General features: G+C 32.2%; 3 protein-coding genes across 3 annotated transcripts; 1 reads left to right on the top strand and 2 right to left on the bottom strand.

The window, feature by feature from the left end:
- Positions 1 to 816: 816 nt before the first annotated feature.
- LOC144854123 (CMP-N-acetylneuraminate-poly-alpha-2,8-sialyltransferase-like) lies at positions 817 to 7,525 on the bottom strand. Its single transcript, XM_078712012.1, has 6 exons — positions 7,223 to 7,525; positions 6,507 to 6,559; positions 5,634 to 5,917; positions 2,895 to 2,966; positions 2,237 to 2,749; positions 817 to 1,573 (listed from the first exon to the last, which is right to left on the bottom strand). The coding sequence occupies exons 3-6, from the start codon at positions 5,876 to 5,878 to the stop codon at positions 1,312 to 1,314; spliced, it is 1,092 nt and encodes a 363-aa protein (XP_078568138.1). The 5' UTR covers positions 5,879 to 5,917; positions 6,507 to 6,559; positions 7,223 to 7,525; the 3' UTR covers positions 817 to 1,311.
- Positions 7,526 to 8,571: 1,046 nt separating this feature from the next.
- On the bottom strand, positions 8,572 to 18,512 carry LOC144853972 (sister chromatid cohesion protein DCC1-like). The gene is made up of 11 exons (XM_078711852.1): positions 18,415 to 18,512; positions 17,499 to 17,663; positions 17,101 to 17,263; positions 16,229 to 16,454; positions 15,806 to 15,944; positions 14,925 to 14,989; positions 13,815 to 13,891; positions 12,806 to 12,883; positions 10,729 to 10,814; positions 10,257 to 10,319; positions 8,572 to 8,721 (listed from the first exon to the last, which is right to left on the bottom strand). The coding sequence occupies exons 1-11, from the start codon at positions 18,429 to 18,431 to the stop codon at positions 8,607 to 8,609; spliced, it is 1,194 nt and encodes a 397-aa protein (XP_078567978.1). The 5' UTR covers positions 18,432 to 18,512; the 3' UTR covers positions 8,572 to 8,606.
- A 176-nt stretch (positions 18,513 to 18,688) lies between these two features.
- LOC144854419 (centromere protein W-like) lies at positions 18,689 to 19,868 on the top strand. Its single transcript, XM_078712375.1, has 3 exons — positions 18,689 to 18,903; positions 19,492 to 19,605; positions 19,805 to 19,868. The coding sequence occupies exons 1-3, from the start codon at positions 18,814 to 18,816 to the stop codon at positions 19,829 to 19,831; spliced, it is 231 nt and encodes a 76-aa protein (XP_078568501.1). The 5' UTR covers positions 18,689 to 18,813; the 3' UTR covers positions 19,832 to 19,868.
- Positions 19,869 to 21,213: the final 1,345 nt, after the last annotated feature.

Genomic DNA, 21,213 nt, shown 5'->3' with positions numbered 1-21,213 from the left:
AATCTGTCTCAAAGTTACAAATGTTCGATAAAACCATGGAGCTATAAATAAAACTTACCATTACCTCAAAACGCTAAACCGAGGTTATTTCAGTCTGTGTCTGAATACAATGACATGCATTTACTTCAATGATTCCTTTGTTAAAAGCAGTCGTATACGTGAACAAGTAACAATGTGGTTAAGCGTTCGTCTTTTCTTTATATTCCTAAAATCTCACAGAAACTATAAATGCATATCAAACTTCCAAACAAGTTTTTCTCTTAAAATGGTCACTAATACTTATAGAGAAATCGTCATCAATGCAAAGTCCTATCAAATCATGAATATTTAAAGCTCTGTCTACACTATCAAACTAGTTTGACAACAACAGTATGATTTGGCCAAATATGGTAGTGATATGCCTAAATATAGTAGTGATATGACATCATGTCCATATTATTATTGGCACATCACATTTTGTTGTCACATAAAGTTGTATAGTGTGGACAGAACTTTATGCCGTATTATATTACAACTTATATAATACATTTTTATATTATTCCCCATTAAACAAGAAAACGCATACAAACAATATTGAGAGAGAAAAAACTTCAATTTTACAGTTTTAACAAATCCCTGTATTGGCCATCGTATAGAACATAACAGGATTTGAACTAAAGAGCCTGGGATTTGAAGGCAAGCATGTAAACAGTGCCATTATTGTTTGTACTACCTTGTCTCCGTAACGCCATCAAACTTCATCTTCATAATAATAATAATAAATTAATAATACATTATTATTATTATTATTATATGATATGATGCTTCTCGTTTTCTTGATTTCATCAATACGTTTTGGTAGTTATGGATATTATTGTGTAATTATTAGCATTTTCTTGTTGGAAATGAAATAAAATCAATGAAACAATAATCCGTCAGTATTCTATTAGTTCTAATGATCATCTACCACCACAAATGTACTAAGAAAAAAACCTAGTAACAACAAGAACAAAATAGAATAGAGCACAGGAGAGAAAGAAGTTTTTTTTTATACCGGGCAACTAAAATATGGAATGACCTCCAAAATGGATTTAAAATTATGGTATGAAATTTCTACAAAATAAATACAAAATTATGTTACACAATTTCATATGTTTTTTAAATATAAAATGTATTTGGTTTGATTTTACAACTTATCGAAATGAGTGACATAAATATTCAATATAATAAATATTAAATATACTTGTATGTTATGGATTTTGAACGAATGAATGAACAAAAGCAATCTAATACCAAAAAGAATATAACGTAATTATACTCATAATGGTAAAATTATTGGATACAATGATCTGTTACTAGTCTTAAATGACCAGTCCGATTGAGTTCTAAAAACAACTTAAATTCATTAGGCATATTGTGCCTATTTTGAGTATAATTCAATGTTGTTTTGTTATCGTAGTAATGATGAAATAGAGGAGTTCCGTCGTCTTTTGTATAGAATGGATAAAAGCCATACATCGAAATTTTTCTACAGAAAGTACTCGCTATTGTGTACAAGACAAGACCGCTTGATGGACTATCAACTTTCCAATACCTGAAATATATCGATAAAAATTAACATTGCGTTAGTGAGATATAGAAAACGCATCACATCACTATAATCCACAGTTTAGGAACAGTATTCTAATAAAGTATTTAAAAAACATCAATATTATTATTATAATTATAGTGATAGATTAGATATGGAACAACTTCTCACCAGAAAACTCATGTGAATGAAGCACGCGACTTTTCGGAAAAAGCAAAGTTCAGAAAAAAAACACGACTCCTAAAAAAGAAGCAAAGCTCAAAAAGAAAACACATCAGAAAAAAAGCAAGACTCCTAAAAAAAGAAGCAAAGCTCAGAAAGAAAACTCCTCAGAAAAAAACAAGACTCCTATAAAAGAAGAAGCAAAGCTCACAAAGAAAACTCCTCAGAAAGCAGCACGACTCCTATAAAAGAAGCAAAGCTCAGAAAGAAAACTCCTCAGAAAGAATCAAGACTCCTAAAAAAAGAAGCAAAGCTCAGAAAGAAGTACAAGGAAAGAAGCAGCCATATATTTGAATTACTCACAATAACAAACTTTTACATCATCTATTTACCTCACACCACCCCTATATTAATCATAAAGTACGATAGCTCAAAAGAACAATTCTTATGCTAAATTTACATTAATTTAAACTACAGTATTTTAAATATGATTGAAACAAAACCTACTTTGATATGTGTGTTGGCAAACCAAATCCTGGATACGTAATTTCAGTCTTCAATTTGTAGTCCATAATTGCCTGTGTGAAGGCAACGTAGTTGGAAGATGGTACCACACCAAATTTGGAAAACCACACAAAAGTACCATCAAAAGATTTCATTAGTTTGTAAACTTTATCTTTACATCCCAGTTTGTCATGTTTTAAACAATTGGCTATGTAATTACACATCTCACTATTTAGCGAAGTCAGATTAGTTTTATTTCCGACGTCATTTGTATAACCTACAGTCGGTGCCAAATTGGATCTCAATACAAAGTCATGAGCATCAATTTCTTTTCCACAATGGCTATCTATTAGTATCCCAGAATTTCCTAAAATTGCGCATGTTTCGTAGAAACCGATCGTTTTCTTTCGGCTCGGATTCTTTTTTGGCAAGACTATCTTCGTTTCGTTGTTATAATCAACTGGTTTGTCATAAAATAGAACAGTGTTGTTTGGAGAAAATTTCTGTAACGATACACTAGAAAATATAAAATTACTATAGCTAAAAGTTTCATAAAAAATTAAACAAACGGTGGATATTATGTACAAACGTGCAATACAAAATACAAAAGAAAAATACAAAAAAAAACCACATTTTTTAAAAATGCGTTTGGTAAAAGTACCTTAATTCTGTCGCTTTTCTGACATCAATATGGTCTTTAAGTAATTTGTAAACCCTCTCTTTGAATGGCAAACTAGGATATAAAACAATCAAATACTTTATGTTATATTTGTGAACAATGTTTAAATGTACTGGGCCGAATTATATAGTTTTAGTTATGTTAAAATGTCTGAGCGTGTTTAGAGGCGTGCGGTTTGCTTCCTGGAGTGTGCAACAATTGTAAATACAGCGGCTAGGTCTCAGGAAAATGGCATTTGAAATTATAAAAAAATTAAATAGATTCAACATGACAACAGCCCCACCATAGTTTGGGCTGCTGAGCCAAAAGACAATTTTGAAATTGCACTTATCCATTAAAATATGAAAAGAAATATTATAAGTGTCCAGTACAAGTGGTTTGGGCGGAGCCAAGACGATTGTGGAAAATGGAGCTGCTTGTCCCCGGAAATTAAACTTATACTTTGAAATATGAAACGAAGTATAAAGGTTTCCAGGATCAGAATAGCCCTACCACAATGGGGAGTGCTGCCAAAGTGCGAGCCAGCGAGATAAACAATACATGCGATTCAAGCGGGGGACACAATACAAACAGCCACACACAAAATCATAATTACAAATTTACTATTTGGTACAATTCATAAAAATATTATAATAATTAAATCACCTACGATATGTATGGTAATGTTAAAATTCAACTATCCAGATGCAACTTAAAAGTTTTAGGCGGCTTTTTCTGTTCTTAAAATAGGGGCATTAAATATAAATTTTACGAGATCGAAGACAGGTGGATGTTTTGTTTGGGCCATGTCTAACAAAAAAAATTGTATTTTAGCTCAGAGATACAAGTTTCAATACATCTCGTCATGGACTCATTCATTGAATATTGAGTACTTGTCCAACTCGTCCGCCGTGTGCTGTAAACGCGATGATATCGAGATAAATTGAGGGCGCTAAATATAAAATGTATGAGATCGAAATACAGCAGCAGCAGGTGGACAAAAAATAAAAGATGTTAAATAAATAAAATAATAAATTCAATTTTATTTAAAATTGAGGGCGGCAAACATAAAATTTACGAGATCGAATACAGGTTGAAAAAAAAAATTAAATAAAAAAAAAGATGTTAATTGTGCTCTCCCTGCCTCAGCACTAAGGCCCTGCCACAGCCTTTTGGGGTCGTTTCCAGCACATCACCAGATGCATTGATGTTGTCGCCTCATGATGTGTGGTGGAAAGGGGGACGTATAATTCTGTGAACCCCAAACACAGTGGTCGCATACCTTTAACTCTATTCCACCGACCAGCGTGGGAATCGAACCCACGACATACGTGTTGTCAACACGACGCTCAGGCGACTGAGCTAACTGATCGTTTTGGTTTTAACAAGGTTAATATGGTATTTATGATGTAATGATGAATTACGTAATACACGTATAAATAGACTATTATCAGCTGTTCAGTCATGTACTACTTGGTGGCGTAACGGGTAATGCTCAGGTTTGGGTACTCTCAGCTCTAGTAGTAGTAGGTTCGAACATCTACGGATACATTTTTTTTAATGGAAAATAATGAATACTGATTTTTTTTTTTATTTTGAAAGAAAGATATTTTGAGGGTTGTAAATGTCAGGCGACTGAGCTAACTGATCATTTTGGTTTTAACAAGGTTAATATGGTATTTATGATGTAATGATGAATTACGTAATACACGTACAAATAGACTATTATCAGCTGTTCAGTCATGTACTACTTTGTGGCGTAACGGGTAATGCTCAGGTTTGGGTACTCTCAGCTCTAGTAGTAGTAGGTTCGAACATCTACGGATACATTTTTTTTAATAGAAAATAATGAATATTGTTTTTTTTTCATTTTAAAAGAAAGATATTTTGAGGGTTGTAAATGTAAGGCTTAAACAAGTGGACCTTTTTCACCAGAAAACAAAGTTTCATGGCATTATTTTCCACTAAATAGACTGCCATAAAACCTAATTTTAGAACTCTTTAGGTGGGCTTCTTTTCCATTTTTATGATGTGGTGATGAATTACGTAATACACGTATAAATATACTATTATCGGCTGTTCAGTCATGTACTCATGTAGCTCAGTTTAGAGTGTTCGAACCTCTACGGATATTTTTGAATATTGTTTTTCTTTTTTTTTGAAAGAGAGATATTCAGAGGGCTGAAAATGTCAAGCCTAGATTTTCGGGTTTGGGTTCATTTCAAAACATCCTTTTAACAAATTTTATTGAAAAAAGCTTCATATTACGTCATTCTAATCGTTACGTCATAATATACATCATGAGGGAACGAAACTAGTATTAATCTAGCAAGATGACCGGTTAGCTCAGTCGATTGATTCATCGTTGTATTTGTTTTGTGAATTGAACAAATATAAAAATTAGGCATTTGAGTGTGGCTCTTTGCATTTTTTGTTCTGTTGAAACCCTCATCATGGATTGCGTGAAATGCACGAATTGCATGCCTCGCTGTGTATAGACACACTGCTTTTCGTTGGTATTTGTTAATTATAAGGCCAACAGCAGTTCTCAACAGTTCGTACAAAATATTTACTACTTCTTATTATGGACAATTTCCAGTCATCTCTTGTACTTGTTTTCATCTCATCCCATTCAATCGCATGTTGGGCCAGTTGAACGTCAGCAGTCAATCGGTCGATCGGTCCACATTGTGCCGTATAGTCGTAACATATGCAAATAATTGAATTGAAGCTAATACTTACAAATAATGTTTTGGTTGACTAGGATGATATACATTATTTGTCAACGAATTGGTCAAATAATTTGTCTTTTGGTCTTTTCCGTGAGTTCCTTGACTAGAACGATTACTGCCATTTGTTAAGGTTGATCTTGTTAAATAATGTATATACAGGTTTATGTCGTGATTAAAATAAAAAACATTGATCGATAGAATACCCAATCCGTACACGAAAATTAAACCAAATTGCTTAAGCCAAATCTTATTCATCTTCAGTTATGAACGTTGCTCAACAAATCGATGTAAAATCTAAAGAAAATTAAATAAAATGTTTTATTGGAGTAGATCCAATAACAAACATATAGCATTCTAAAATCATTGTAATGCTTTCTATTCTGTAATCGAGATAGTAGACTATTGGTACTCGACCGTAAAAAAAGTAGGCCTTCACGTAAACAATATATTCTTCAATGGTTTGAGAACGTCCGTCCGGCCAAACCAATTACAGTTTGTTTTACAGAACACAATGATGCTATTTTCTATGGTTATGCTATTTGATGGCTATAGTTTGCTTGCTATGACCAATCCACCACTTTTGGGTAAAAGAGACGTGTGTAGAAATACGCAAATGAACACCTTACCCCTCTAGTGGTTTGATGAATTCAATAAGCCAATATAGAACATCAATTCGTGGTAGTTTATGTCGTAGGCCAACTCATAGAAGTGATTGAAATCCTATACCAGGAAATGTAAGCACCGAACCCATGAACATTATCCAACAGTTAAACAAATATAAATGTTTATGGAACATAAACGAATCCAAAATGATTACAAATCTTTGCGCATAATATAACTATCACTCCATTCTAGACACTCAAATTAAAAATATAGGAACTACCTTCATCCACAATCTTAACTTGATGCTTGTTTGAGGTTAATTGTAAAAACTGCCTAAATTAAAAAACAAAAGCAAAATGGTTGCAAAGAACAGTTTATAATGCTGGCTTTACATATAATGATGATATCCTGGTAGCTAGACCGACCTAGTTAATACGTCAACAATGTTTTATTGTGGAAATGTAATAATGGCTTCAGGATATGAAACTCCAACGCTTTTTGCTTTACAAGATAGTGAGGTTAATCCCCGCCTTTACCATTGTTTATTATGTAAACTAGACTCACTTTTATAAGTGAAAACATGATTGTTTTCGTTTTTTTTTTCTATTGAAGTGATTAACTTGATTAAAACTACAAAATAGCATATTCAAAGTCTGATTTAATTAATCTTCATTTTTCATGTGTTTGGGGGACAATACATCTTTAATGCTGGATGGAAATAATCATAATTATTAGGCATGAATGTCATCGGGTTTTAAATTACAAACCATACCATGCAATTAAGTCGGCTTCTTTCAAAATTCAACAAAATGATAATACTGTAATAATAATAACAGATTAGCTAATCTAACTAGGAAAACTGCACTCAGGCAAACTGTATCAATTGTTCTTAGCTACAGCCTATGTTACTCTGGAGGCTTATTCACCTACGAATGTAATTTTAGCAGCACAAGACGACTAACTAAACATGTTGGCGATAATAATACAAAACAATACCTCTTACTCAGCTCTCCTGCCTGTTGTAAACATCTTACTTTGCTGTGCTCCGAAAGATGTGTTCTGTCTTGAGAATGTGTTGATTTGATATATGCTAGTTAAAAAAGCATCACATTCACATATATTTGCTGCAGTTAGATAAGCACAAATCTTGATATTTTCTATATTTGAATAAGCACTTGATTTCACACAGAAAGATGTAGAACATCAAACAATTGTACATTCTCAATCTTAAAGTATCCAGCCAATACAAATCATGCATTCCATTGCAAACATCGTTGCGTATATACGTCACGTACCACTGCTGTTGCTGCTGCTAATAAATTATAGCTAAAAATCAAATCAAACCAGTGTACATTGTCAATCTTAAAGTATTCAGCCAATACAAATCATGCATTCCATAGAAAACATCGTTGCGTATATACGTCACGTACCACGTGTACATCATACACGTGTGTAGATTAATAATGGACTCACAGTGGTATAAGCCTATTCGGACTACAGTATTATGTCTTTCGTTAAATATTGAGTTACTAAAAATATATGTCTTTTTTTTTTTAATCTGTCGAGTGGGTGGGTTGGAAAACAGCTGCACTAAATAGTAGGCTTTAATATTAATCAGTAACAAACAACTTTGTTTACCTGCTCTAGGCTCTCTTATCAAACATTTTCTGAATTTAGACGGATTGAAAGAAAAAGAAATGTTACTTGGACTGCAGTCGAATTATGCGATTGAAATCCGATACGACTACATGTCTATTTCTCTCTAAACGATTAGTGAAAAATCAATAAGTGGGACAAAATTATAGTATTGTTCTTAATAATGACTGTAAATTATTTTCTTCCATCTAGCACTAATTAGTATAAAATGCGAGTGTACACAATGAACCGAATTGTAAAATCTAGCTAGGAACCCTCGCGACTCTCTTAAAACAACACTGTTAACCGTATTAAAGATGTATTGTCCCCCTGAAAAAATTTTTTTTTGTTGAATATGCTATTTTAATGTCCCATAATAGTTATCCACTTTGGCCAAAAATTGGTTTAAAAAAAATGTATTTACCTGAAAAAACTGTAATTGAAAGCAAAAAATAGTCAAATTGGCTGCCAGCCAATGGGTTTTTGATTGAATTTGTCCATTTATTTTATTTGTTTTCCGGTTTTTTTTCTACGGAAGTGATTAACTTGATTAAAACTACAAAATAACCTATTCAAAGTCTGATTTAATTAATCTTCATTTTTCATGTTTTTGGGGGACAATACATCTTTAAGAAACAATAACACACCGCAAGAGATTCAACCAATCACAATGACGGATCAACACAACTGTAACAAATTAACAATATAAATAACATCATTGTATAATTTATTTTCTTTTTGCCTTTTATTTTTTAACAGAATGTTTAGAATTGAATAATTTAACACCATTAGATCCAGTAGAGGCCCTAGCATTCTTCTGTAGTAAAGCTCCAATTGACACTTTATCTGAAGACAACACTCTGCAAGAAAAAGAATGTTTCCAAGTGGGATGAGGCTGTGAAGTCTGGGGAATGGGTGGTGAAAAACGGCAAAAATGGTAAGTGAGAAATGAACAGTACCATACTTTGGGGTACCTAAGGTTTTGTGGGTGCTGTGTTGAAATTTGACTGAGAGTAGACTTATAAAGATGGGTGCATATAAAAATGAAATACTTTGCGAGCGAAGCCCCCTGGAAGCCCGGCTCATTGAGTCATTTCAATCGATTTCTGAGCCGCCCAGAAAAATACAATCAAGATAAAAGAACATTTATTAACGTCCAAAAGACAAAAAGTAACAAAAACAAAAATGGCAAGAGAAAATTATATACAATACGTCGTCATGCGTGTCATAGAAGTCTTACTTTCTATTTTATTTCAACAATTTAATGATTTTGCTGTTGAAAAGTGAGTCCATGGTTAAATGAACCACTATAATACAATGAGACTCAAACAGCTTTTGCTATTTTGAGTGACCATCAGTAAACAAAGTACAGTATAATATAAAGAAATAATAATTAAATCAAAATCTGTGAAAATGACAATCTGTACATGTTGCATTATCATGTGAAATCTATTTTATTGATATAAACTAATTTATTGGTCCATGGTTAAATTAACCGCTAAAATACTTTTTCTATTTTGCTATTTTGAGTCAACCACATTAAACATGTATAAATATAAATTAAACAAATAATTAAATCAAATCTGTGAAAATGAAAAGTTTCATGTCTGTACTACTATTACTATTCCACCATCTGTCAGACAATCTAGCGTCACGAAATAGCGTCACTAGGAATGATATGATAATAAAAACTTCTGGTATACTTGCTAGTGCAAATTGGTTAATGTTGACCCCTTGTACAATGAACTCATGTATACAAATGTGCTATTAATGTCTGATATAATAAACCCACTACATGAGTATTTAATAATTAACCATTCAGGTCTGTTAATATTAAAACCAAGATATTTAGGAATTCATTTTGACTTAAAGCTATAGTATAAGGGAATTCAACAACAAGGGAATTTAACAACAGGTAGCACAATTATAGTGTATGTGAGTAAATTTAATATATGCGCATATTATGCGTTTGTTTTGTAGTTTATGCTACAAGAAATAAAATTTCATAATTATTATCATTTTGAAAAATAATTAATATTAGTGCATTGTGTTATTCTGATTTTTATCATCTACCTAAGCTTAATTAACCATGCAGGACCGTACCACTTTACTGAGATGTAAGTTTTACAGAATGAAATAAACAATGACACATACCATTCTGGTACTAAAAACTAAAACAAATGCTGAACAGAATAACAGTAATTGTATCAACTAACAATAGTTTAAGTTGACTAATAATAGAACAATTATCAACTGTGAAAATTGTAAGAAAAAGTTAAAGGGGTGGAGACTGTTCCCTATAGTATAATGGACGCACCTGTCAAAATGGCACAAACAAGCGAGTGAATTTGTATTTAATTCCCATCTTGTAAACATTCAAACCTTCAATACTTACTCAATATATGGTTTAATTTCTTCTAGTGTCCATTTTTCTTTTGTCTTGAAAAGTTCATTGAATCTATAACAAATATTGATAGGTTTAAAACAAATATTTATATAATAGTACAGTCACCTTTCCTAATACCGAACATCTTGGGCTGGCCTAATATGTCTGGTTACCTGCAAAGTCTTGTATTCTGAATGTGTTTTAAATATAAAAAAACACAAGAATTTGGAACCTTTTGGACACAAAAAAAGTTTGGTTTTTGAGAAAGGTTCCAGTTTTCAGAGAAAAACAACAAACTTTTTGCTTTGAGGCTAGCATATCATTATATTATTGCAGGCAGCACAATTTTAAATGTTTCTAAAGTTATTATAAATCTGGTCGATGAGTTGTTCACTCTCCGAGTGCCCTCACATATTGGAATCTTGGTTGACTGAGCTTTAATAATAATGTATAATCAAAGCAAATTATAATTTAAATGTACCTTTCTTTTTCATCTTCAGGCAAATCATCAACATGGTATCGATAAATCACCTCAGGGAAACTTGTACGATCTATCAATGCAATACCCTGAAAATCAAAATGTTACAAGAATAGTTAACACAGTGTAACAATGTTACAAGTATAGTTAATACAATGTAACAATGTTACAAGATAGTTAACACAGTGTAACAATGTTACAAATATAGTTAATACAGTGTAACAATGTTACAAAAATAGTTAATACAGTGTCACAATGTTACAAGAATAGTTAACACAGTGTAACAATGTTACACAAATAGTTAATACAGTGTAACAATGTTACACAAATAGTTAACACAGTGTAACAATGTTACATGTATAGTTAATACAATGTAACAATGTTACAAGAATAGTTAATACAGTGTAACAATGTTACAAGAATAGTTAATACAGTGTAACAATGTTACACGAATAGTTAATACAGTGTAACAATGTTACACAAATAGTTAACACAGTGTAACAATGTTACACGAATAGTTAACACAGTGTAACAATGTTACACGAATAGTTAACACAGTGTAACAATGTTACACGAATAGTTAACACAGTGTAACAATGTTACAAGAATAGTTAACACAGTGTAACAATGTTACACGAATAGTTAATACAGTGTAACAATAGGGAGGTTTCGCAACGCTACGAATACGATAACGAAAACGGATACGTCATACATTTATGAAACTTTTGAGCTGATCCCCATTTCATATTCGTAAAGCGTATTTGTGTTGACGAATATCATCAGTCATATTCGTAACTACAAAACGAGTATAGTGTTTGATTATTTTCCACATTTTGCATTTGAATCAGAAATGATTCCCGATTATAATATAATTATAGATTTATTGAAAGTAATTTACTAAAAGTAATTTACTAAAATAACAAGTCGATTTTGATAAATAGCAGTTTTTAAAGTGCTCACTCGCTTTGATGTTACGCTAGGCCTAGGCAGCCAAGCAACACGTACCTGCTGCGCTTCGAATTTACCGCAGTCACATTTTTTTTTTTGGATCGACGGCGCCCTCGATTTTTGCAGGCTTACGAAAACGAATACATGTGCGTGACGTATTCGTTTTCGTTATCGTATTCGTAGCGTTGCGAAACCTCTCTATTGTTACACAAATAGTTAACACAGTGTAACAATGTTACAAGAATAGTTAACACAGTGTAACAATGTTACAAGAATAGTTAACACAGTGTAACAATGTTACATGTATAGTTAATACAATGTAACAATGTTACAAGAATAGTTAATACAGTGTAACAATGTTACAAGAATAGTTAATACAGTGTAACAATGTTACAAAAATAGTTAACACAGTGTAACAATGTTACACGAATAGTTAACACAGTGTAACAATGTTACAAGAATAGTTAACACAGTGTAACAATGTTACAAGAATAGTTAATACAGTGTAACAATGTTACAAGAATAGTTAATACAGTGTAACAATGTTACAAGAATAGTTAATACAGTGTAACAATGTTACAAGAATAGTTAATACAGTGTAACAATGTTACAAGAATAGTTAATACAGTGTAACAATGTTACAAGAATAGTTAATACAGTGTAACAATGTTACAAGAATAGTTAATACAGTGTAACAATGTTACGAGAATAGTTAACACAGTGTAACAATGTTACGAGAATAGTTAATACAGTGTAACAATGTTACAAGAATAGTTAACACAGTGTAACAATGTTACAAGAATAGTTAATACAGTGTAACAATGTTACGAGAATAGTTAACACAGTGTAACAATGTTACAAGAATAGTTAACACAGTGTAACAATGTTACACGAATAGTTAACACAGTGTAACAATGTTACAAGAATAGTTAATACAATGTAACAATGTTGGAATATATTTTTAAAAAAGATTCTAAAATGCAACAAATTATATACACAAATCAAGGGTTAAATTTTAAAATACTTATTAAAATATTAAAGTAATACAATTCTGTTTTATTAATACTTAATATGTTACTTTGTACCTTCAAGTCGAAATAAAAACAAATTCTAACATAGTAAATACGGTTACCTTAAGTTGACCTGGGTCAGTTTTCATGCCTGCAGGCACACACTGTTGCCACGCTGCCAAGAACTCCTCTAGATTAAACTATTAAAAAATAAAAATAATAATTTAATCACATGGTAGTTACATCTCATAGAAAATGTTGATTATTGTTATTTTTATAGTCTTTTTTTTATCATTATGGAATAAATGTTTATTAAATTATTAGAAAAGGAGAAAAATAAAAGAAAGTGATGAAAACGTAGGATATATTGGAAAAAATGTAGAATTTACAAATATTTATTTATTGTTGTATTATTTATTACATGTAGTATGTTACTGTATGTGCACTTTCACGATTTAACAGCTGTGTAAAAAGAAAATCTTGATAGATAGAAGCTTAATTTAGAGAGACGCACCACAAGATTTGTTTCGCACAATCTACCGGGTATGGAACCATGTTGCTAACGATAGATGATGTTAAATCTTATATATATATCTCGGTATATTTATTCAAAATTCACATAAAAAGTACATATATGGCAGCACATGGCTGTACTGTGATATGAGTGAGATAAGGTAGAATATGGTTACTAATGAGATTTCTGGCAACTGCCTTCATCAACGCTGACAGAACTCAAGAGGTGTGTTCACACAAAAAGAGAAAAACACAACTTGTTTTCTCTTTGAAAGATGAACAGTATGCACTTGTGTATTTGCATGACATATACACAAAAAACACACTATGGAATAAAAGACATTAACTCAACAGATGTGGGCAACAGTTACGAGGGTCAGGATACTTTTTTCAATCATTAAAGTAAATAATACAAATTTCAATTAAACATTATTAAATTAAACAATTTTTTTTATTATTTTATTTTCAAATCATGAAACCTAGCTGTTTAAACCACATCGCATATGAGGCTTAGGTATTCAGGGCTTTCATTTTCATCAGAACAATTCTGAAATTCTAACAGGATTTGAATCAATGACTCTGGGATTGGTAAGCAAGCAATACTACTTTTATCCATACCTTGCCTGCGTTCCTCAACAGCTCCTCTGCATAATGCTGACACACTTTATCTTCATTTATAGCGTATACATACGATTCTGAAAAACATGTGTAAAACACTTAATTGCAGCTGGTCTTTCATTTTATCAAGTGTTTGTTCATAAGATACTTACTTCCATTTAAAGTATTTGTTTAAATTCCACAGCAGTTGTTTAAATATAAAAAGTGAAATCAACTGAATAAGCCCTGGAGGTACAAGTGAGTTCAACCAGAGACAAATGGTATCAATATTTATTGTCATACATAAGTCAATCTAATGAGTATTCCTTGTAACATTCCTTATTAGAGAAACAATGCAGCAAATATTTATGATTTGTGTCTTGAAAATTTTATTTAAAGATGTATTGTCCTCCAAAAACATGAAAAATGGAGATTAATTAAATCAGATTTTGAATAGGTTATTTTGTAGTTTTAATAAAGTTAATCCCTTCTGTAAAAAAAATGTTTGCTCACATAAAATGACAAAATAAATGATGTTTTTTTTTTCGATTCAATTTTTGTTCAACATCTTCAACAACAAAAAATGTAAACAATTATTTTTTCAGGGGGACAATACATCTTTAACGCAACTTATTTTGCCATGATGACTGTGAAGCAAACCATTACCTGTATTGGATAACAAATAATGTGTAGTTGTGTATTACATATTGTGCATCATTGTGTGATCCAAAGAAATTTTAAACATTTTAAATTTAGATTTTAAAAAATTATTTATCGCTTTATTATATTTAATATTAATTTATTTAGTTTTATTTCAGCTTTAGTAAGATTTGTTTAAAATTAAAAACAGTTTATATTAATAATTACAATAAAAACGACACTATTATTATATTTTCATATTTTTCAATATCAATAAATTTTAATTATGCAGTTAAATTTAATAAAAAATGCCTATTGTGCTAAAATGACAATATAACTATAATATAATGAAATTCTGTAAATATCTGCATCTTTTCATAAGATATTATTTTTCAATATCAATAAATTTTAATTATGCAGTTTGATTGTTACAATATATTTAATAAATATTGTGAAATGACATAACTAAATATAATCAGATTCTGTAAATACCTGCAGAGTCTGTTAACTGCTTTGATTTTTCACTGTAGCACTCAAGAACATGTTTCAGAATACACCTAGAGGGCAGCAAATAGTATATTAGATAATAATACCTCAGGTATGGTGGGTATTACCAGGGAAGAGTTAAATTACATGTAATTTAACTCTTGCCTGGTAATACAAATGCAAGCAGGGCAAGAATAATTACAAAAATATTACAGAAATGAAGAAATTTAAAAAAGATAAGTCAAATAATGCACTCCTTTGGTCACAAAGAGATTTGCCTGCTCTCACATGGACATATTCATGGGAGCTGCAATCTTGGATGTTATAATTCAAGTGAAGGCTTACGAGGGCGCACTAATGTGTTTTTCTAGACATTGCATCGTTGAACGCAAATCAAAACAAAATACCAAGCTGTGTGAATGATCAAATAATCAACAGTTCCACAGAACATGCACATTTAAAGCCCTGTCTACACTATCAAACTATGTGATGTGCCCATGTATGGACATAATGATGTCATAGCACTACCATATTTGTGCATATCACTACCATATTTGGGCACATCACATTTTTTGTTTGACAGAGCTTTAGTATATGCAAAAACAAATTTATCATTCTATAGTCACATGGGTTTACAGGCGGTAAAAGTATGAATGTGCTCATAGGTCCTATTTATAATGCATTTTTATAATATCAGCCATTCTGCCCCCCCCCCCCCCCCCCCCCCCCCCAGCAGTTAGAGGAAAATGGCAAAATCAGCACTGTGGTCAAGTTACAAGAGTTGTCAAACCAATATAGATTATCTGATAAACATCCTAGAAAGTAGGAAACCCTTTGCCACTCTTCCTCTGACTGAAAGTGCTGGATTAGTAATAATAATACTACACCTTGGTTCTAAGTAGTCCAGCGTATTTAAAACATCTTGTAGAGGAACAGCTGATAAATGCCATGAATTTTCTTCCACCAAGTTAAGTATGCAAGTAAGAACACGTGACTTGTACTCAAAACTCAACAATCTCCAATAACCTTTAACCAACGACAAACAAATTCTTAGTCAAGCCAATCAGACACATCAAAGATACTACTTTATTTTAGTACTGGGTAGTATTACATGTGTAAAGGCCAGAACTGTAACACAAGGTTAAAAACAGATAAATGAATAATATAATTATAAATTATTTGAGCTGTGGGATGGGCGGAGGTGAAAATTGTTTCATTTTAGATGAGGTGACCGTCTCGCTATAGCCCTGAACACCCATACAATTGAAGGGCTGGACGTATAAGTTAGTTTGTAGCATGTCCATACCAACCTTTTACATTACATGCTTGTATTTTGTTTAACTGCCTGATAATCTCTTGCTCACTGGCTTGCACTATATCTAGTAGGTCTGATATGCTATATAAGCGTCCTGTCAACTCTTTCGCATTCTCTTCTACTGATCCTTCATATTCAAAATCTTCCAACAGTTCGTAGATTTTCTTAAGTTTTGGTCGAGCTGGTTTAAGTTCAAAATAAGTATGGACTAGACCAGAAACCTACATAGACATTTAACATTTACAAAGGTTGTAAGTAACACATGGCAACAGGTACATATTAGATTATTGTATGTACCTTGTGTGTACAGATTTTATAGCTTCCCCTTCCTCACATGATGATGATGATGATGGATAATCATGATGATGATTATGATGATGATAATCTGATAATGATGATGTTCATGATGATGTTCATGATGTTCATGACGTTAACGATCATGATGATAATAATCTGATAATGATGATGTTCATGATGATGATGATGTTGATGATAATAATGATGATGATGATGATGTTCATGATGATGTTGACAATCATGATGATGTTGACGATCATGATGATGATGATGATGTTCATGTTGATGATGATGTTCATGTTGATGATGATGACAATCATGATAATGATGATGTTGACAATCATGATGATGATGATGATGATCTAGATGATGATCTTGATGATGATGATGATGTTCATGATGATGATGATGATGATCATGATAATACAGTAATAAAAACATAGCATGTTTAGCTGTTGTTGCCTTGTAATTGTTAATGTTTTTATACCGCAATAATACCTTTTTGATTAGGACAAAAATGGGCTGTTTCCAATACCTCATGTCTAAGAAATAACCTGTCCTGTGACTTACTTGCTGATGTTTAAGACTTCTGGTGTCATCCAGAGATTTACTTGGTGTTACGCCATCTGGAACTAGTAGTAAAGCATTTGTTGTTTCTGCTAATTTCAGATCATATGTTTTATTATCTGTACATAGAACAGCATGATCTGTCTTCTCGCCTCGGATGATAAGCCTAAAATATTGACACAATGTCATTAATGATCCTTTCACATACTTTAATTTAACAAAAATTGAATAATTGATTTTTTATTTTGTTTTATTTTATTCAATCGAAACCAACAGCGATAATTACCGCCACTAACAGGTTTGATACAAACAAAGCCAAGACTTGATTGGACTAACATTGATCAAGGGCTGCTCTTGTCCAGTACCCACCTTGACCAGAGGAAAAGAACTTAATATATTACCTCTGTCCTTCTTTTAAAACATCTAAAAGATTATTGTCAACTTCCATAAGCTTCATCCCAGAGGGGTTTAAATCTTCGGAGAAATAAAGGCATTGTGAAAGGCCTACTGTGTCAGAGCTATCTAGCTTAGCAAATGTGGCAATCTCCTGCACTTCTTCCAGTGTCCTTAAAAAAATAGTACAAACACGTTGTGGGGTTAATATGTAACTATTGAAAATTCATTTAGACTTTTAAATTTAACAACCAAAACTTTATTAATATTAAGATGACAAGTAATAACCGCTCAGCCTCTGATAGTATTTGTCAAGATGTGATGAAGTGTTGACTTGTGGTGGTACAGTATTTATATTTTTATGTATAGCTTTTACTAGGAAAACATTTTTTACAAGAAGTTCAAGAACATATAAAAAATGTTGCCATAAGATTAAAGAACTTCTCTTAGTTTAGGCCAGGGGTGTGGACCAGCAGAGACAGCTACTGCCATTTGAAGTTGTTTTGTGAATGTTGACTCAAACAAATCTTTTTAAAATCAAGACAAGATTGTAGATAAGAAATGTTGTATATAATACTATAATACCCATTAAATATATATATATATATATATAGTTAGGCATACTGAACTGTAACTAGGCTAGGCCTAGCCTCCTCTACAGGAGGCCTAGCTAATATTATAAGGCCCTACCTAGGCCAGTTAGTTAGTAGTAGTAGGCCTAGCTAGTTAGTAGCCAGCTACTACCTAGAGCCTAGCTAGGTAGAGGCTTTTTTTGCTAGCAGCAGGCAGCTAGTAGGCCTAACTAACAAAAACAATGATATAGGCTATGCGGGAGCCAGGAATATTAATTTAAAATATAGTATTGTTGCTGAAATATCATATAAAATGCTTTGATAATAGCCTAGCCTAAAGACAGATTCCTACCTAAGATTTCGCGCCATACCCTTTTGTTTTTATTTCACGGTTCAGTGAACACACATTGACCCTCTTCAATAATTAGTTTTTAACAAAACAAACATAAAATGAATAATATTATTACAAAGAATACAAGAATTATTACAAATAGATAATATAATGCGAGTAAAATATATTATTTTATAGTTTATTTTTTATTGTAATTAAAATATGTTGAACGAAAATTATTAGGCTGTACGTAGCCTTAGAATACTGTTTGTGACTACTTCATTTCGCGCGCGATGCCAGCGACCACGGAACCCCGGTTAATTTGAAAACGAACTGTTGTTGGCCTGCTGGAAGGAGCATCTAGCCTAGCTAGGCTAGCAAAGAAGAAAACGCCTGGGCCTAATTAATTTATTTTACAAAATGAAGCGATTCTGTCCCCGTACACGTATAAAGAAAGTTGTTAAAAAATATGATAGCAAATTGCGAATTGGTAAAAGCACAGAATTACTGGTTAGTTTAGCATTTTGATGTTCTCTTTTTGACATTTATGATTTACTCTCTTCTCTAGGCTAGAGGATAGGCATAGGCCTAGTAGTTAGTAGGCACTAGGCCTAGAGTCTAGCTGCTAGGTCTACTGTACTACTATATGCCTAGTATTAAAACTAAACCTAGGCCTATTTGTGTGTTTATGTTTAGCCTACTTATTATTGGCCTACCTCCTACCCACCAAACTAGGCCTATAGTAGTACTAGGCCTAGTTACTAGTAGGTATTACCGCACCACCGGGTCAGATGAAAGGCTCTTAAAGTGAGTGGTATGGTTCGAATCTCATTCTCTCACGACACAGATAAATTTCCTCATCTTTTTCATTCTTTATATAATTAATCAGTACATCACTGACATTGGCCAGTTTAAAGTGTTTCTAGCTAGGCCTGTCTCTGTGAATTATACAGGTAATATCTCTTCGCTTTGAATTTGCCTTGTTATTTTGAACATGTTGGGTATTAATTATAGTAAGCAAGTATAGAATAGACCTGCCTGGTTGGCAGACATTCACATTTACTGACCAACATGAATTGTTTTCTGCTTTATTTTTAGATATTTTTGGATTATATGTTGTTCCTGAAAAGACTAGCAAAGGATGCGAATACAGAGGCGGTTGCTATAAAAGATCGATCCATCACATCACACCACATCAACGCAGTTGTACAGGTGCTAATATTGAATTACTTGAACATCGTCGTCCACACTTTTAACCATCTTGTTTCCAATAGAAACTATCTTTCTTTTATTTGGATTAATTTGGGTTAATTTGTCATCCTGTTTCTATCAGTAGTATCACCATTGGTTTTGTATTCGTAGTGTGTGGTAAAAAACATAAAAGTAATTAGCTTTGTTATATTTTTTTTAGCAAACTCTGAAATCATTTCGAGGATAATGCAGACTGGGAATATTATAAGTGTCATGATCTACAAGACAAGGTGACCAGACAAAATGACCAACAAAGTTGACCAGACAAAATTTACCAGACAAGTGACCAACAAATCATGACAATGAATAGAGATTAAACATTATAGCAAAAGTTCACCAATGTAAATACACTAATATTTAATTTAGAGTTCTTTTTTGTGTAAATTTAATTTCTAATATATCTAAGAAGATATACATTTTTTAAGTTTTCAAATCTTCAAATATCTGAAGTATGTTTGAATGCACAGTAGTAACAAGTACAGTGTATGAGCCAATGCCAACACAAATTGTGTTTAATATGATTTTGAATAGTATAGTAATGTCATTGTATCAGTGTTAAATATTTCCTTGTGTTGTAGAACCAAGAATTAACAATGTTTATTATACCTATATCTCACCTTTTATGAGTTCTTTGTAAAAGGAATTGTACATTGTAAATAAAAATGGTAATAGTGTTTGATTATAAGGTTATGACTTTCTGTTTGTCAACAACCCCATTCAACATACAGATTTATAGATTCTTGCTAAAACAGTGGAGAAAACGGACTGAGATGTGTTTTATATTGTCCACATGATATCTCACGGTTGTAGATAGAGTACGGGGCGCTGTGTAGACAGAGTACGGGGCGCTGTGTAGATAGAGTACGGGGCGCAGTCCAACATGGTAAAGGACAAGTTTGCTGGTTATCGTGCTTGCCTTCCAATCCCAAAGTCCAAGGTTCAATCCTGACCTAGTGCCAGGGTTGCAACTCACGACTCTTTCAACTCCACTCCATAAGCCTCAAATGAGACTTAGTTTATAAGCAAGATAAATTATAAAATATTTTATCCATTGGCGAGTTACTCGCGTTTGGATACGTATGAAATAGAAAACAGATAAAAGTGGTATTTGAGAAGCTTTTATAACGTTATTGTAATGATAAGCGCATCGTTAATTAAACCATGACCGTCCTATTGAAATGAATTGGGATAATTTTATATTATAAGTTTCAATACGGGACCGTTCTAGATCAGCTAATACGATTATACCAACACAAACACATTTGTACTATTAAAGTAAATCGTATGTAATTGAAACTTTGGCGCATATAAAGAAACATAAAAAAACACACCTTAATCATTTTATTGTTTTAAAATATTGTAATTGTGATGGAATCTTTTTTTGTGTTTATACATACTTTATAACTTCATTTTTAAAACTGTTTGTATGGGTCGAACTAATACATATTTATATACATTTACCATTTTAAAACGTAAGCGGACTCGAGCTTAGTTTCTTGTATTCGTGTTTTAAATAGACACACTGTAAATTATTCATATTGGCCTATATATTAACTGCCATTCTGCAAT

The sequence above is a fragment of the Antedon bifida genome, chromosome 10 (genome assembly GCF_963402885.1).
Source record: "Antedon bifida chromosome 10, ecAntBifi1.1, whole genome shotgun sequence".
In the NCBI taxonomy this organism is placed as follows: domain Eukaryota; kingdom Metazoa; phylum Echinodermata; class Crinoidea; order Comatulida; family Antedonidae; genus Antedon; species Antedon bifida.
The sequence above is the reverse complement of the archived record's forward strand: the minus strand, read 5'-3'. Positions and strand labels throughout refer to the sequence as shown.

Excerpts from the sequence above, each read along its gene's own strand:
- LOC144853972 (XM_078711852.1), bottom strand. Across the intron at positions 16,455-17,100 it reads GAAGTCTTAAACATCAGCAA|GTTTCTGGTCTAGTCCATAC; the intron begins GTAAGTCACAGG and ends ATGTCTATGTAG. Across the intron at positions 14,990-15,805 it reads CTGGACTACTTAGAACCAAG|GTGTATTCTGAAACATGTTC; the intron begins GTGTAGTATTAT and ends GCTGCCCTCTAG.
- LOC144854419 (XM_078712375.1), top strand. The coding sequence starts at position 18,814 with ATGAAGCGATTCTGTCCCCGTACACGTATAAAGAAAGTTGTTAAAAAA. Across the intron at positions 18,904-19,491 it reads GTAAAAGCACAGAATTACTG|ATATTTTTGGATTATATGTT; the intron begins GTTAGTTTAGCA and ends CTTTATTTTTAG. Across the intron at positions 19,606-19,804 it reads ACATCAACGCAGTTGTACAG|CAAACTCTGAAATCATTTCG; the intron begins GTGCTAATATTG and ends TATTTTTTTTAG.
- LOC144854123 (XM_078712012.1), bottom strand. The coding sequence starts at position 5,878 with ATGAATAAGATTTGGCTTAAGCAATTTGGTTTAATTTTCGTGTACGGA. Across the intron at positions 2,967-5,633 it reads AGTCAACCAAAACATTATTT|TTTGCCATTCAAAGAGAGGG; the intron begins GTAAGTATTAGC and ends TTTATATCCTAG. Across the intron at positions 2,750-2,894 it reads AGAAAAGCGACAGAATTAAG|TGTATCGTTACAGAAATTTT; the intron begins GTACTTTTACCA and ends TATATTTTCTAG.